The 15,118-nt window shown below is 43.2% G+C and overlaps 1 protein-coding gene across 1 annotated transcript in view; it reads right to left on the reverse strand.

Moving 5' to 3' along the window:
* LOC144680687 (hydroxymethylglutaryl-CoA lyase, mitochondrial-like) overlaps positions 1 to 15,118 on the reverse strand; it is a 126,627-nt gene that overhangs the window by 13,234 nt on the left and 98,275 nt on the right. The window contains exon 6 of the mRNA XM_078541933.1: positions 1 to 126. Within this exon, the coding sequence (XP_078398059.1) occupies positions 1 to 126 (126 nt within the window). The remainder of the gene's footprint in view (positions 127 to 15,118) is intronic.

Raw genomic sequence — 15,118 nt, forward strand, 5'->3', positions numbered from 1 at the left:
CGTGCGAATACCCAAGCCACTTAGCATATACACGACATCTTCTGTTGATACGTTTCCAGAAGCACCATCAGCATAAGGACAACCACCTAGTCCAGCAACAGAGCAATCCACTACACTGATTCCCATCTGTGTAAAGGAGCAGAATTTAATGTGTGTTATTATATTACTTTGACTTTTTTATGTCTGACATTATATCTGTCATCCTTGCAAGAACAAGGGCAGTCCAGAGAGATGTTTTTATTTGGGAGGTAGAGCTAAATTACTTTAAAAACATTCAGTAAACCCTGAATGGTTGTAAACCAAGTTACTTCATCAGATCAAAGAAGAAATTATAAATGAGGGATAATCAATCTAAAGGTCAGTTTGAGGACAGCCCAGAACATGCTACATTGTCATGGAGATGGGTGGAATTAGAGGATGTTCTCTGGTTTCAATTTATCTAGGTGTTTGCTGAGAGCGTTAGTTGTGCCTTGAAGCTGGTGTGTGCGGTTTGCAGCTCACTTAGAGATAGCCAAAGTAATTGATTGTTAGATAGACCTGCACTGCAGTCAGAGTAAAACCCTAACTTCATCATTGACTGTGTGGAATGTAGATGAGGCTTAATCTCAGTTTGAATTTTGTGATGGAACAGAAGGTGGAAGATTGCCTAGTTTGAAACTAGTGGGAGAACCTAGAGTGGCCCCTACAGAGTCTTGTGGTTAAAAAAAGCAACAAGCAGATCAGCTTGGAAGCATTGAAAAAGTAACCAGAGCAAGGGACTGAGGCATCCACAGTCAAGAGATGGTAAATTACATTTTTACCTCTGAGGATAGCTGGAGCTGAAGAGAATTCTCCAAATGACTGTGGCATACCCACGGGTGGTCCCTACAGAAGTAAATAACTTTAAGATTGATGTATCTTATAAGAGAATTCTTGGGGCAAGTAAGAAATAAGACCGAGTGCATAACATACATAGTTATAAACCATATTGTTAAGTTACCGGTGCTTGTTTTGTTTAAGTATTTTATATACAATAAAATTTGTTTTGTTAAAAAAAGTGAAATTTTGTGACATGGTTCTATTGGTTAAAACAAGATGTTCGGATTTCTATTTAACCGGTCCCTAGGCAGTTTGAAACATCTTTTTCAAAGAGCAGGGGAGTTATCCTCAGTGTCCTGGCCAATATTTAGTCCTCAATCAACATCACTAAAAACAGAATATCTGATCATTATCACATTGCTGTTTGTGGGAGCTTGCTGTGCACAAATTGGCTGCCAAATTTCCTACTTTACAACAGTGACTACACTTCAAAAATAGTATCTGATTGGATATAAAATGATTTGAGATGTATCAAGGTCATGAAAGGTGCTCTATCAATGCAAGTCTCTCTTTTTTAACAGGCTATTTCCAGCCAGTGATCCAACCATTTTTATTTAAAACTTTATAACACTTATTCCACATTCTTAGTCATTATTGTACTTAAGATTGGGGCTCCTCACAGCAGCCTCTGTTGCAGCCATACTTGCCCTGTTACCCCCAACCACTACTCACAATTATTATCAATCTGCACAATCTCCTTCAATGTTATATCAGTTCTGGCTTCATTATTATTTGCTTTCATTTACATTTTCTTACCTGGTCTTCTGTTGGGTGCCACAAGGGTGCCAGAAAAGAGGCTTCTCAACAGAGGTCAAAGGATCTTCAAATGTATGAAAACATTTACAAAATAAGGTAGCTTATACTCAAACCTCATGGGGGAGAATTCACAAAAAGAAGCAGGAAAAATGAAAACATTTAAGGGGCCAATTTTCAAGCAACTAATTGCCAGAAGAGATCTCACCACATCCCACCTTGCCCCCCCCCCCCCCCCCCCCAGCTCCTTTCGCCACCTCAGCCATGTTTATCCATTGTGGATAGACAGTTATTGCAGGCACTGCATGAGCTCATGGCCATCAGATGTGGTTCTCCATTGATGGCTCATACTTTGGATATCGGGCAAGTATACTGGGTGATGTTACTGTTGCCTTGCAATCTGCACTGCCTTTACTAGTGTTAAATCCTCTCTTGTCCCTAAGAGATCTGATAATGCTTTGTCTAGGCACCGACTACAATTCTGTCGCGAATCAGCTCACCCTTTAAGATTCCATAATCGCAGTTCCCTGCTAGTCTATACAAATCATTGATGTATGAATGCATGCTTTAACCTGGTCTTTTTTTTCTCTTATTAAATTTAACCCTCTCTATTAATAAATTCCGATGGACACTGAAATAAGAGTCGAAAGCTGGCGGGACTTCATAAAAAATTGAAATCTCATCAACCTCCTGCCTTGCCATCATGTAATCAATGAAATATCCCACTGCATAAAGTAGTATACTGATCTGGTGTTTTTGATCTGTTTTGTGTCACCCTGAAGCAGTTCTGTACCTTGTGAACCTTTTTTTCCAGTTGTTCCAGTTCTGGGCTTGCTGGAAGACTTTTATACTTTGAAATGGCTCTGGAGGTAGTAGAGTGGATTCCTTGCTTCTGCAGAGTCCTTCTGTGCTTCTGCTTGCTGCTTTGGGCCTGTGCTCGCTGCTGTCTGGTCTCCAGGTCTGTGCCTCAGCTTGTATCTGCTGCTCATGTGATGTTCCAATGTCTTGGTGAGTCTTGCATTTTTTTCTTTTGTTCTTCCTTTGAGGATCTCTTTTCTTGCTAGCCCTTTATCTTATTTTTAAGAGCTGCTGCGTCTTTTACTCGCTGCCACCATGTTTTGTTGTGTGGTCAGGTTCTAGCTAGGGGTTTTGGTGATTGTCTTTTCTCCCAAAGTATGCTGCTCGAGTCTGTAGTTTCTTAAAACCGTTACTCTTTATTTACAGCAAGTATTTACACATTTTGGACCTCTACATGGGGCTGGAGCTTCTCCTTCCAGATCGCGCTTACTTCTCAGTCATGTGATCTGACATCATTATTACATCAGCTATATTTCTGATGTTAACTCTTCACTCTACATTTTTCAGAAAACTTATCCTAAAACATTGTCCACTTGACAGAAAGTGTTGAAAAGAAAAATACACCATCAATGATCTATTTTCAGCAGGCACTGAATTTCTGCGGTCCTCCTTCCTGGAATATTCCACCATGTGCGCTACGTCCTGAGATATTCTCCTTTCTTCATACTATTCAGTGTGTAATTAAATACTGGCAACACACCAACTTCCAAACATAACTAGTTATTTTCAAAACAGTTTCCCTTTGTTTTTCCTGACCTAGTACATCTGAAGCTTGAATTAGTATTGACCCTTCCTCCATTTGGAAGCTTTACTAAAACTGTTGCTGGAATTGCTTTACTGCCTCAGCAATTTTATGTAGCACTCAGTAGGCTCCAGTTGCAAATCACTTGCTATTCATGGATACTTAAAATTAAAAGTTGGGGTTTTTCAGGATCCGGTGGGAATGTGGATGACGAACCGGAAGCAGGTGGTGAAGGCCCTCCAGCTCCAACCTCAATTTGCAGTGTGAATTAACGGTTAGCAGACCCCACCACCCCCCACCACCAAACCACCCCCCTCCCCCGTCCCCGCCCCCGCCCCCACCCCCACCACAATTGTTGCAAAATTGTAATTGCAAATTGCTGATTCTAACGTTGCAAACTCATGACCATCGATCCTGATGGAACAGAAAGAGGCCATTTGGTTCATCGTTCCTGTGCCAATTATTTGAGTGAAATATCCAATTAGCACAATTTCCCTCTTCTTGCCCCCTAGCTTACAATTTTTTTCCTTTTCAAGTAGACATCCACTTGCTTTTTGAAAGTTCCTATCGCTTCTGTTTCTAGCACCTCTTCAGAAAGTGCATCCCAGATCATAACTACTTGCTGATTACAAAAGCTTCTCCTCTTTTCCCCTCCGGCTCTTGGGCCAAGCTGTATCCTCTGGCTACTGACTCATCTGCCAGTGGAGACAGTTTCTGCCACTCAACTCTTTTAAACCTGTGATAACCTTGAAACCTCTTTTAAATCTCCCCCTAACCTTCTTTCATCTAAGGAAAACAACCCCAGCTTCTTTTAATGCAATTAAATCTGATTTACATCCTGCAATCAATTGGAGAACTACATAGGCTTCAAAAATATTCAATGGATCAAATCTTGTAAACAAAAAAATGCAAATAAATAATGTACCAATACCAACACACATGAGGCATCACAAATACAAATTTGGCTCAATGCTGTCGCTGCTTGTCTTCATGAATCTACTTAATTAATTATGTAAACTATTTTCACCAGCATAATAAAATACAACTTGTGGATTGAACCAAAACCAGAACCGTTTACCTGATTTTAAGTCATGACCTGTTACAAGCTTGGAAGGAATTGAGAACTCGATGACATTTTCAACTGAGGCATGTATGATGCTGAGAGAAACAGCAGATGGCAGTGTTAATTAACTACGTGGCTCATGTGAATGAGCTGTGTGAGGAATACGCTTATGTGATTCCAAAGTAGTTTTTTAACATCTTATTGTCATTAAATGATGTTCCTACATACGCAAGCTTTTAATACAAGATGGGAAGCATTGTCGACAGTGCTATCAAGCAGCACTTGTACGCAGCAATAACCTGCTCACTGACTCTCAGTTTGGGTTCTGCCAGGGCCACTCAGCTCCTGACCTCATTCCAGCCTTGGTTCAAACATAGACAAAAGAGCTGAACTCCGGAGGTGAGGTGGGAGTGACTGCCCTTGACATCAAGGCAGCAGTTGACTAAGTGTGGCCCTAGTAAAACTGGAGTCAATGGGAATCAGGGGGAAAATTATCCGCTGGCTGGAGTCATACCTGGCACAAAGGAAGATGGCTGTGGTTGTTGGTGATCAATCATCTCAGCTCCAGGACATCACTGCAGGAGTTCCTCAGGGTAGTGTCCTAGGCTCAACCATCTTCAGCTGCTTCATCAATGACCTTCCTTCCATCATAAGGCCAGAAGTGGGGATATTCGCTGATGATTGCACAATGTTCAACAACATTCATGACTCCTCACATGCTGAAGCAGTCCTTGTCCAAATGCAGCAAGACCTGGACAATATCCAGGCTTGGGCTGACAAATGGCAAGTAACATTCGCACCATACAGGTACTGGGCAATGACCATCTCTAACAAGAGGGAATCCAACCATCGCTTCTTGATATTCAATGGCATTACCATCACTGAATTCCCCACCAGCAACATCCTGGGGGTTACCATTGACCAGAAACTGAACTGAACCAGCCATATAAATACTGTTGCTACAAGAGCAGGTCAATTTCGGCTGAATGGGCTACTCCTGCTCCTAAGTCCTATGTTCCTATCTACAAGATGCACTGCAACAACTCACTAAGGTTCCATCGACAGCACCTTCCAAACCCACAGCTGCTGCCATCTAGAAGGACAAGGGCAGCAGCTGGATGGGAACACCACCACCTGGAAGTTCCCCTCCAAGTCATTCACCAACCTGACTTGGAAATATATTGTTGTGTGAGAGAGTGTGGGGGGCTGTGAGAGAGGAGAGGGAGAGAGAGAGTGTGAGGCGAGTGTGTGTGCAGGCACAGTGTGTGTCCATAGGTCTGTCTCACTCTCAGTATCAGGGTTCTCATTCACCCTCACCCACCCACATCATCATGCACTCTCAACTCCACTCACAGTGGGTGAGGGTGAGTGAGTGAGCACCCCGAGACTCCCTCCGAAGTTTGCTCATTGGCCCCTTGAGTGAGAAAAACTTTGAAACGTAGCATTCCACATGAAAAAGTTAGATCATCCTAATCCAGTCTGTACCCAAGCTATCTCTTCTTTGAAGGCCTCCCATTGCTTATCTACTTTAATACCTGATAACCTTTGACTCCACCTTGGCCAGATTCCTTTCCAACTCACTGAAAATAGCTCTCTTCCAGTTGAGTATCTTCATATGTTATTGTTCCTTTCCTTTTTCCATAACTAAACCTATTGGTATTATGATCACTGTTTCCCAAATGCGCTACCACTGAAACATGCTACATTTTCTCCATGTCATTCCCCAGAGCTAGATCCAACACTGCTCCCTTCCCCATTGGATTTGAAACATACCAAACAAGAGCATACACATTTAAGGCTTTTTGTCCTGCATTTCCCCCAAGTTTATATTAAGATAATTGAACTTTTCACTATCATTACTCTCTTATTTTTGCATATTTTTGAATTTTGCTTTCAGATTTGCTGATCCATTAGCTTCCCATAATTAGGTCTTTTATAATATACTGCTTCTGTTCTGCTTCTTAACTCTAAATAGGTTCTGTCTTAGACCCGTCAAGCATGTCATCCCTCTATAGGATTATAACAGTATCTTGGTCAATACTACCAAAGCCCCTCCTTTCTTTCCTCCCTTATTTCTGATGAATATATTTAGCCAGGAATGTTGAGATGCCATTCCCGCCATTATTTGAGCCAGGTTTCCAAAATTGCCAAGACATCATAATCCCACGTGGCAACTTGCGCCTGCAGCTCACCTACTTTACTGTGATACTCTAAGCATTTTTTTTTCTTTATTCTTTCATGGGATGTGGGTGTCACTGGCAAGTCCAGCTTTTGTTGCCCACCCCTAATTTCCCTGAGTGGCTTGTTAGGCCATTTTAGAGGGCAGTTAGGAGTCAACCACATTGCTGTGGATCTGGAATTACTAGTCCAATGACGTTACCACTACACCACCGTCTCCCCAAGCATTTACACACATGCACTCCAGCCTACTTTAGGGTGCCACGGCGGGAGATTGACTAAAACCAATCATTTCTCCGATTTGCTGTTGAAGATTCAACTGAAATAGCTCATGGAACACAGAGTGAAATATTTTAGAGCCTGTGTTGTACCCCTTTAATTTTTGTTTACTGTCTGTTGTAATTTCAACTGAGGAAAAACAACCCTGTATGGCATTGTGTTGTTTACTGCATTCTCATTTTTGAGGCATTCCGGAGCAGGGGCTGATCAACTGTAATGCTTAATTCATGGTATTTTACGCTAGCGGGTGAAGGTTTCTGGAAAACTTCTTTTCATTATCATTATATCCTGATGCTCAGTATTAGCAGCACATATGTAATAAAAAAAATACTACAACTGAAAGCAGCTTCTTGCCACAATCGTTCATTTCTCAATACCATGTTTCAGACATGACTGCTAGTGGATGGTAAATGAGAAGTCACTGGAAGTTCTCCAGCCTGCTCCCTTACTTTTGCATATCACAATACATCACACATTCAAAGACGAAGCAATCTTCACCAACTAGAATGAGCTGGTCTTCCCCAGTTATTATTAATATCTTCTTGTGCTGAGCACAGCATTTTCTTGGTATCATGAACAGAAATGTACCTAATACTAAAAAGATTAAAATATTTTCTCTAACACACATAGATAAAACCAAAATATTGGTATTGATATAAAAGTGATTTAGGATCAGAAGAAAGAGATCAGCTGTCAGAAACCCCTAGTTCAAACATAATTAATTGGATGTTCGTGGTTTTACAGTTGACTAGAGAAAGAAGAAAATGTTGCCATAAATCCATTCACTGAAACTTTTTCACAGATTTTGCTGCTAAATATCTCAACACCATCCTTAAACTACATGTCAGGAAATGAGAGAATGCTCAGAATTTCCTCTCGTTTGTCAAACGCATAACAAGATTTAATATTGTAGAGGTTAAGCTAACATTTCTTTCAATAACACATCCTTGAATATAGACATCCCAACAGGGGAACACACCTCACTATTCAAAGCAATGCTTCTTCACACTTCAGAGTAATTCTCCTGCACTTCACTGTCATTTGCAGTGATTGCATTGCAAGATATCATGGACACAGAGATCATGATTTTCAGACTATTAACATTCATGGGGGAAAAGATCACAATCTTTGGCCTGGGGTTGTCTGACTGCTGCTCCAGCTGGAAGGGCACACAATAGATCTATAAAAAACTCTTACATTTCACATGATGTGGATTGTTACAATATTTGTTTTTCTGTCATTCCTTACTCCGTCATAATCCTTTGTGAATAAGTCAACCTTTAGCATGAGTATACAAGCAAAATACTGCAGATGCTGCAATGCAAAATGAAACAGAGAGTGCTGGAAATACTCAGCAGGTCAGATAGCATCTAAACAGAATTAACTTTTCAGGTTGATGACCTATCATCAGAGTCTCGGTTCTCATTTCTTGAATGTATTAGCACAGGCAGTGGAATTGTCACCAGAATGCAAATATTGATAAACACTGAATCATGTTTATAGCTATTGAAACAGAATCCATGTCACACATATTAATTGGATGAGACAATCACAGTGAACAATTTAGAAAAGATTATTAAAACTATAAACATGCTGTTGTATTTGATGGCTCTGGGGTGAACAGATTGGATAGTGTGACATTGAACATATCTACCAAGAGAATATCATACTTGTACACTAATCTGTGCTGTTAACTGATTTCACCAAATCAGCCAGGGGTCCGCCCGGGATCCCTTCACAATGATGCATGACAGGTTGAATGCTGGATGAAGGCAGGACTGTGATGCATCCCTCCACTTAAAACGAGTTAGTTAACACTCGAGGAAATTATACCTTTCAGGTGCGTGTCGGCTTGGGAGCAGCTGATGGGTTAAAATTGGTGAAATCGAGAGGACCTGCCTCAGGAAACTGGCCCCAACCTGCTGGCATCCAGGTTTCACTCCAGCATGTTAGGCAGCCTGTGAGCAACCAGTTCAGGAGAGACAGGCTGTCAATTAACATATGTTAATCGCTCATTTACAGTGATGCGAACATGGCTTTTACAGTTTAACTATGGGCCCACGGGTTTCACAAGCTTCCTGGAACATTTCGGAAAAAAAAGGTGAGAACACCGGTAATAGTGGGGGCTGAAGCCATGACAGAGGAATGTGCCACTAAGTACTGAAACCTCACGACTGCTTTCTTGCTTGTTTATGTGGAAGGTGTCATTCACAGTACTTGTACTCAGAGGTAACTTTCACAACTTTGGAGGCTTATAGGTCTGCTCTGTACTTTAGAGCTCTCATCTCAGATCAATAACATGGCTCCTGGTTATAATATTTTACTATGGGCCTCAGCTGAGGACCAAGATGCCCAGCAAGTAGCATCAACACTAGCAGGAACACCAGGAGCAGAAGCAGAACTAACAACACCAGCAGACAGACCTGCTGCTCCACAGGAGAGTGGTGAGCGACAGAGAGGTGTAACTATAGGAGGCCATACCCAGCACACAGGGTCTACAGGCAGAAGATACAATTTCTCAACAGATTGGAACACCAGTCTCAAGACTCAAGAGACTCAGGATGTTGTGTCAGGTGGTGGCAGTCCTTTACAACCTGTAGGAACAAGGCTAGCTGCCAGCTGGACATGATGGCCATTACCAGTGGCTGGTATGCTCACCACCACCCCCGATGTCTTCGCCTCTGAATCTTTCCAGAGGGAGATACCTACAGGATCTCAGTCAGTGTCTCATGAATGCAAAACCCAGATCACTGCTAGCTTGTTTGCCAGGGCTGTCAATTGTGTCAACCTTGTCCCGCACTGATGCCAGTCAGACTGTGGGCACTCTGGCTTGCAGCTCCAACTGGTTTCCCACAGGTACAGGGCATCATCAGCTGCACACATGTGGCAATTTAGGAATTCCCTAGTCCTGGGGAGGATTCATCAACCACCAACACTTCCATTCTATCAATGTGCAGCTGGTGCTCAATGACAAAAAGATCTTAAAGCAGGTTTGCAAAAAGATTCCTGGGAGCTGTCGTGATGCTCTGACCTGGTAGCAGTTCACCCTGCCTGATCTCTTCACAGTTACAGACTGGCAGCTTGGAGATAAGGGATACCCACTTAAAATGTGGCTGAGGTCACCCATGAGGACCCCAACCAACGAGGCCCAGCAGTGATACAATGAAAGCCATATGACAACTAGGTGTGCCATTGAACAAGCCATCACCATGCTGAAGATGATTTTCAGGAGCCTGGATAGAAATTGAGGCTCTCTTCATGATGCATCAGCCAGGGTCTCCAGAATGGTGGCGATGTGCTGTGCCCTGCACAACATCGCCCAGCAGAGAGGCTTGGACCAGGAGAAAAAACAAGGCCTAATTCACAGAGCCTTTTCAAATCATTCCAAGAGGAGAAGGAGATGGACTGTGATGCTGCCAAGGTACCAGCAGCAATGCACAGTGCTGCCCAGATGCTCTCAGTATTGAGAGGTTCACTTACATTCCATCAGTCCACCCATCGAATCACCATATGCTAAACTCATCCAGCCCTGTGAACAACCAACTACCCCTTTCACAGCCTTGTGTTACTAGGCATTATTCACACCTTACCATTCATCACAAGTGAAAAGGCCACTTGTCAGGCAGCAACCAAAAAGGGACAACACATATGGTAATCTGATGTGTAATGTACTTTTGAGGAGAATGTTATAATGGAAGATCACATGATCTTAGTATCCAACAGCAGAGTAGCGCGGGCTACCTCAGTAGCCTATAATGTGGAGAAAGAGTTAGATTTTAAAGCGCACAAGTGTAGCTGATGAGCATCTGTGTAAATAAATAGAATTTGTTCCACCTAAGAAGTATCTGCTGACCTACTCTGTCTAAGGTGCCCACTTGGCCATTCCACAACAAGCGTGCAACTCAGATCCATAAATCCCAACAACCTGGTGGCCTGGATCCAATAACATGGGAAACTGATACTATTTATGCAGCTCACAAATTAAACAGAATATTAACCTTCTAACATTGTAGAACACACCCATGAACAAATCCTTGCTCTTCCTCTTACTAGAGCTCCTATATGGTGTAATTCCTGTGGCTCCAGCAGAGATAGGTGCAGGGTGCTCCCATTTCTGCTCTGACTGCTCAGCTGCTAGCTGCTCTTGGTCAATGTCCTCTGGGTTTTGGAGCCTGTGAGGAGTCACTGTTAAGGATTGCCTCACCTGCACCTCAGACATGGCCACTGGCCACTGGGACATAAGGTAGCATATTGGCTACAGTGGGGGGGTAGCAAAGGATGAGATGTGCATCAGCAACTTAACATCCAGCCCTCCAAAGTGGAGGATCCTCAGTCCTATTGGTGTGTCCGAAGTGGAAGTTGCAAATTCCGGTTAGACACAAAAGGCTGGATCCAGAGCCAGAATGCAAAGTAGTGTTACATTGGCTTGGGCCTGAAGCACATGGAACTTCAGACCTTGTGCTATAATGTGAAGTTAGCTCATTTCCATGATGGCTTAGCGCTCCCTCTTGGCAATTAGCATAAGGAGTTGTTTTGACATTGGCTGCCCATTCCGATAACTTCATTAGAGTTGAATATATGATGGGGCTCTACGCTGTTACCCAAGTTGAATTTCTAGCCGTGGAGCTGAAGGGGTGGGTTATACAATACCAGCAGCTCTGAAGGAGGAACTCACTGACCTTAGAGCTGTCCTATACTGCTGTAATAAAGCAACAAATGAGAGCTGCTGAAGTAAACAAAGAAGCACAGAGAAGGGTGATCCTTTTTGGGAACTGAGGCACATCTTCTGGTCAAGTTCAGTATGGAGAGCAGCCTGGATGGAGATGGCTAAGACTCAATAATGAAAACAGGGAACACCGGAAACACTCAACAGGTCAGGCAGAATCTGCCTCACCGATACTGTTTCCATCTGTACATCAAACCTGAGAGCAGATGGGGGGGACAAAATGCTGCTAGTGCTGGAGATCAGGTAGAAAACCCTGAAAAATGCCAGTGGAAGGTGTTGGGAAGGGAAGTCGATGTCTTCCCACCGCCATGGGATATTAGCAGCGGTAGGAACTTCAGTGGCTCGGCCAATTAAGCTACACTCCCGGTCGGCACTTTACCGCCATCAGGAGGCACGCCACCACATGTGGAGACCATCAGATAGAGCCTGGCAGTCTCTCAGTGGGTTGCAGGATTGTGGGGGGGACATGGGAAGCCCTTCTTTATGGTCACCCTATGGCACACAGAGAGGGCCCCGCAGGGACAATGGGTGCCACGTGCCCATGGTGCCACTGGAGGGTGCAGCCCCGATTCCTGGGTCTGTCTGCCTTGCCCTGGCATGGCACATAAATAAACACACCTTGTCTTCATGGGCACTTCAGCATGGAGGCTCCCTCTCCTTCCTCCTGCAGCCTCAGCAGCGGCTGCTTCTATCAGAGCCTCTTAACTGGCCGCCACCAGTAAACTGTTGTCCACAGTCCCACCACTTGCTCGCACGGGGTCAGGTCCGGCTTTTCAGTCCCTCCGGTGGGGACAATTTACCTGTTGATAAAATTCCGACCCTTGTTTCAGAAAAGTTGGCAAGGCAAATGTGCTCATATTTGGCTTAATTTACAAGGTTTCTTCATAATATACCTATCAGCATTTCACTGTAATCTTGGTGGAGTTTCATATTGAGAGAATTCATAGCCCTGTGACAACTGTTTCCAAATGTATAGGCACTCCCGTGTAGGCAGTATGAGCTTGTGCCACATCAATGCATTTATCACGTGATCCATTAAACGTGGCAAGCAATAAACATCAAATTCAAAGTGCCTGCACACTGCATATTCACAGAGTCATGTAAGGTACGCTGAGTTCAACAGTTGGCTGATGTACATCTCCTTTCATATTCTTCACTCTAATAGATGTTCCTTTTTCAAATTGTTGCACAACAGGAAAAGATTCACTGTATCTAAGACCATTGACTCATTATGAGGCGTGCATTTTGGAGATTCTGGGTTTATAGCCCAGGAAGGGAATACGGGAGGATGAGGTTCAAGATCTCCCCCAAGCTTATGGTTGGTATCATTAATTAATTTTTAATTATTGTCTCTTAATCACTCACTCATCCAGATACACTGCTGCACGCTAAATATCACACTGAGTAAACTCAGTTTTAATAAGTGTCTTACTACTAGCATTCTAAAATATATTCTTCTAATCAGGAAGTGAGCTGAGGAGACAAGATGCTATTTTGCTCGCGTGCTGATCACATGTGTGAATATGTAGTGAATTTTAAGATACAAATACTTTAGAAAAAATGTGTTTTTTTACAGCAACCTGCCCCTGAGATTTCTTATCAAGCTTAAGAATGTTTTGGCCATTTTTCCACAGCTAGGGCTTGGAAGCAGAAGTTACTTCTAAGTATTTGGTTTTAAGGTGAAATGGATTTACTCAGAATTAAAAAGCTGTAAGCTTCAGGTATTTGAGGAATGCTTATTAAAGCCAGATGATCCTGCTACCTAGGATGATCAGGAACATAGGAGAATGGCTATCTTGTCCTGGGGATTTCCAACAAATATTCAAACCATAGGGGGATGAAATGTCCCTTCATGTTGAACTTTGCATAATGCTAGCTGCATAGGCAGGGGGCCTGGTAACAGCTTTGATCAGCAGTTTCTCTGGCTCACCCTGGTAAGGGAATAGGGTCAGCAACTGGAAGTTGAAAGCTGAAGACTGGAAATAATAGCAATGACCCACATATTCACAACAGCTACGCGGCAGATCTTAGAACCTATGGGGCAGAATCGAGCCCGACCCGATCGGGTGTAAAATAGCGCGTGATGACATCAGGCAAGTGTCACGACGTCATCGCACACTTGCGCAATCTTTCAGTCAGCGGGCGAGAGTTGGCAGCATGCCCGCCGACAATTAAGCGGCCTATTAAGGCCATTAAAGTAGCAATTGATGGCGATTTTTCACTGACCATCCATGCTTACGGTTGGTCGGTGGGTGAATTGGCCTTTGCATTTTTGAGGAAACCTCATCCAAGGGCGGGATGAGGCTTCTGTTATTAATTTAAAAAAAGATTAATATGATTTGAAAAGCATTTTCATCATCCATATGTTGAGGTGTCTCATTCTGAAGCGTGGACATTTTTTACCGAATTTAAATTCTATTTTTATTGATTATAAATTCGTCAGCTCCCTGAGGCAGCTGTCTGCCTTCAGGTAAATTTCCTTCCTCGCTCCCCACACTGACTTCAGCGCTCGCCCTCCTCCCACCCCCACCGCAGCGCTGAGCCTTTCAGTGCACCTTCCACGCTGGCTGGCTGTTAATTAGGGGCCAGCCAGCAAGAAATCGTGGTTGGTCGGAGGAGGGGGAGGGGCAGGGGGAGGGGGGATGATCGTGGTCTGTGGTCCTTCCCCAACCTACCCGGACCTGCCGATCGCGGCTGCCCACCGACCCGAAAATTCTGCCCATGGGGACATTGGCACAGTGATAATGTTGCTGGACTAGTAATCCTGTTGCCCCATAGCCATGAGTTCAAGGCAGCTGGGGAAATCAAAATTTAATTCATTGATAAATTATCAATTAATAAATTGATAAAGAAAATGCTGGTCTCGTTATTAGTGATTATGAAACTGTTGGATTGTGTAAAAACCCATCATTCATCAATATCTTTTAGGGAAGGAAATCTGCCGTCATTACTTGGCCCCGCCTACAGGTGACTCCAGAGCCACAGCAATGTGGTTGACTCTTAATTGCCGTTTGAAATGGCTGAGCAAGCCCTTCTCAGTTCAAGGGCATTTTTCCAGTAATGCTCGCATCCCAGGGATGAATATGAAACAAGTATGTAACATGGGCTGTGTCTGCCTGATACACATCAGCAGTATGGACACTGACTTTCCTAATTATAAGCCCCATGAGAAAATGAAACTACTTACCTGACCGAAACATGTCAAACCAAAGCAACACATATCACCTTTCACATGTAAAGTCCAGATGGCTCCTACAGCACCCTCTATGTCTAAGGCACTGGGGGAATTTCTAACTATATCCCATGACCATTTCTGAGTGAAAACCATTATTGCTGAGTTCATTTACATACAATTGGAAGAACAACTGATTAAACAGCACCTCTCACAAAATACCCTAGATATAAATATATCTGAACACCATCAAAATTTTGCAGTAACTATAACAGGAATGAGGAAACCTGCTGACAAAGTCAATAGCTACAACACAATCCTGCAAATGGGGCTTTCTAAATGACTGCCTGAGTGTCATGAAAATATGCTAATTTTCATAATATTATTGTGATTTTTTGTAAAGGGGGGTTAATCGTGGGGTTTGAATTAGTTTCTCTGTGTGGATGTGTGTGTGGGGGGGATTTAATTGAATTGGAGACAGTTGGTCTC

Source organism: Cetorhinus maximus, chromosome 5 (genome assembly GCF_964194155.1).
Source record: "Cetorhinus maximus chromosome 5, sCetMax3.hap1.1, whole genome shotgun sequence".
Classification (NCBI taxonomy): domain Eukaryota; kingdom Metazoa; phylum Chordata; class Chondrichthyes; order Lamniformes; family Cetorhinidae; genus Cetorhinus; species Cetorhinus maximus.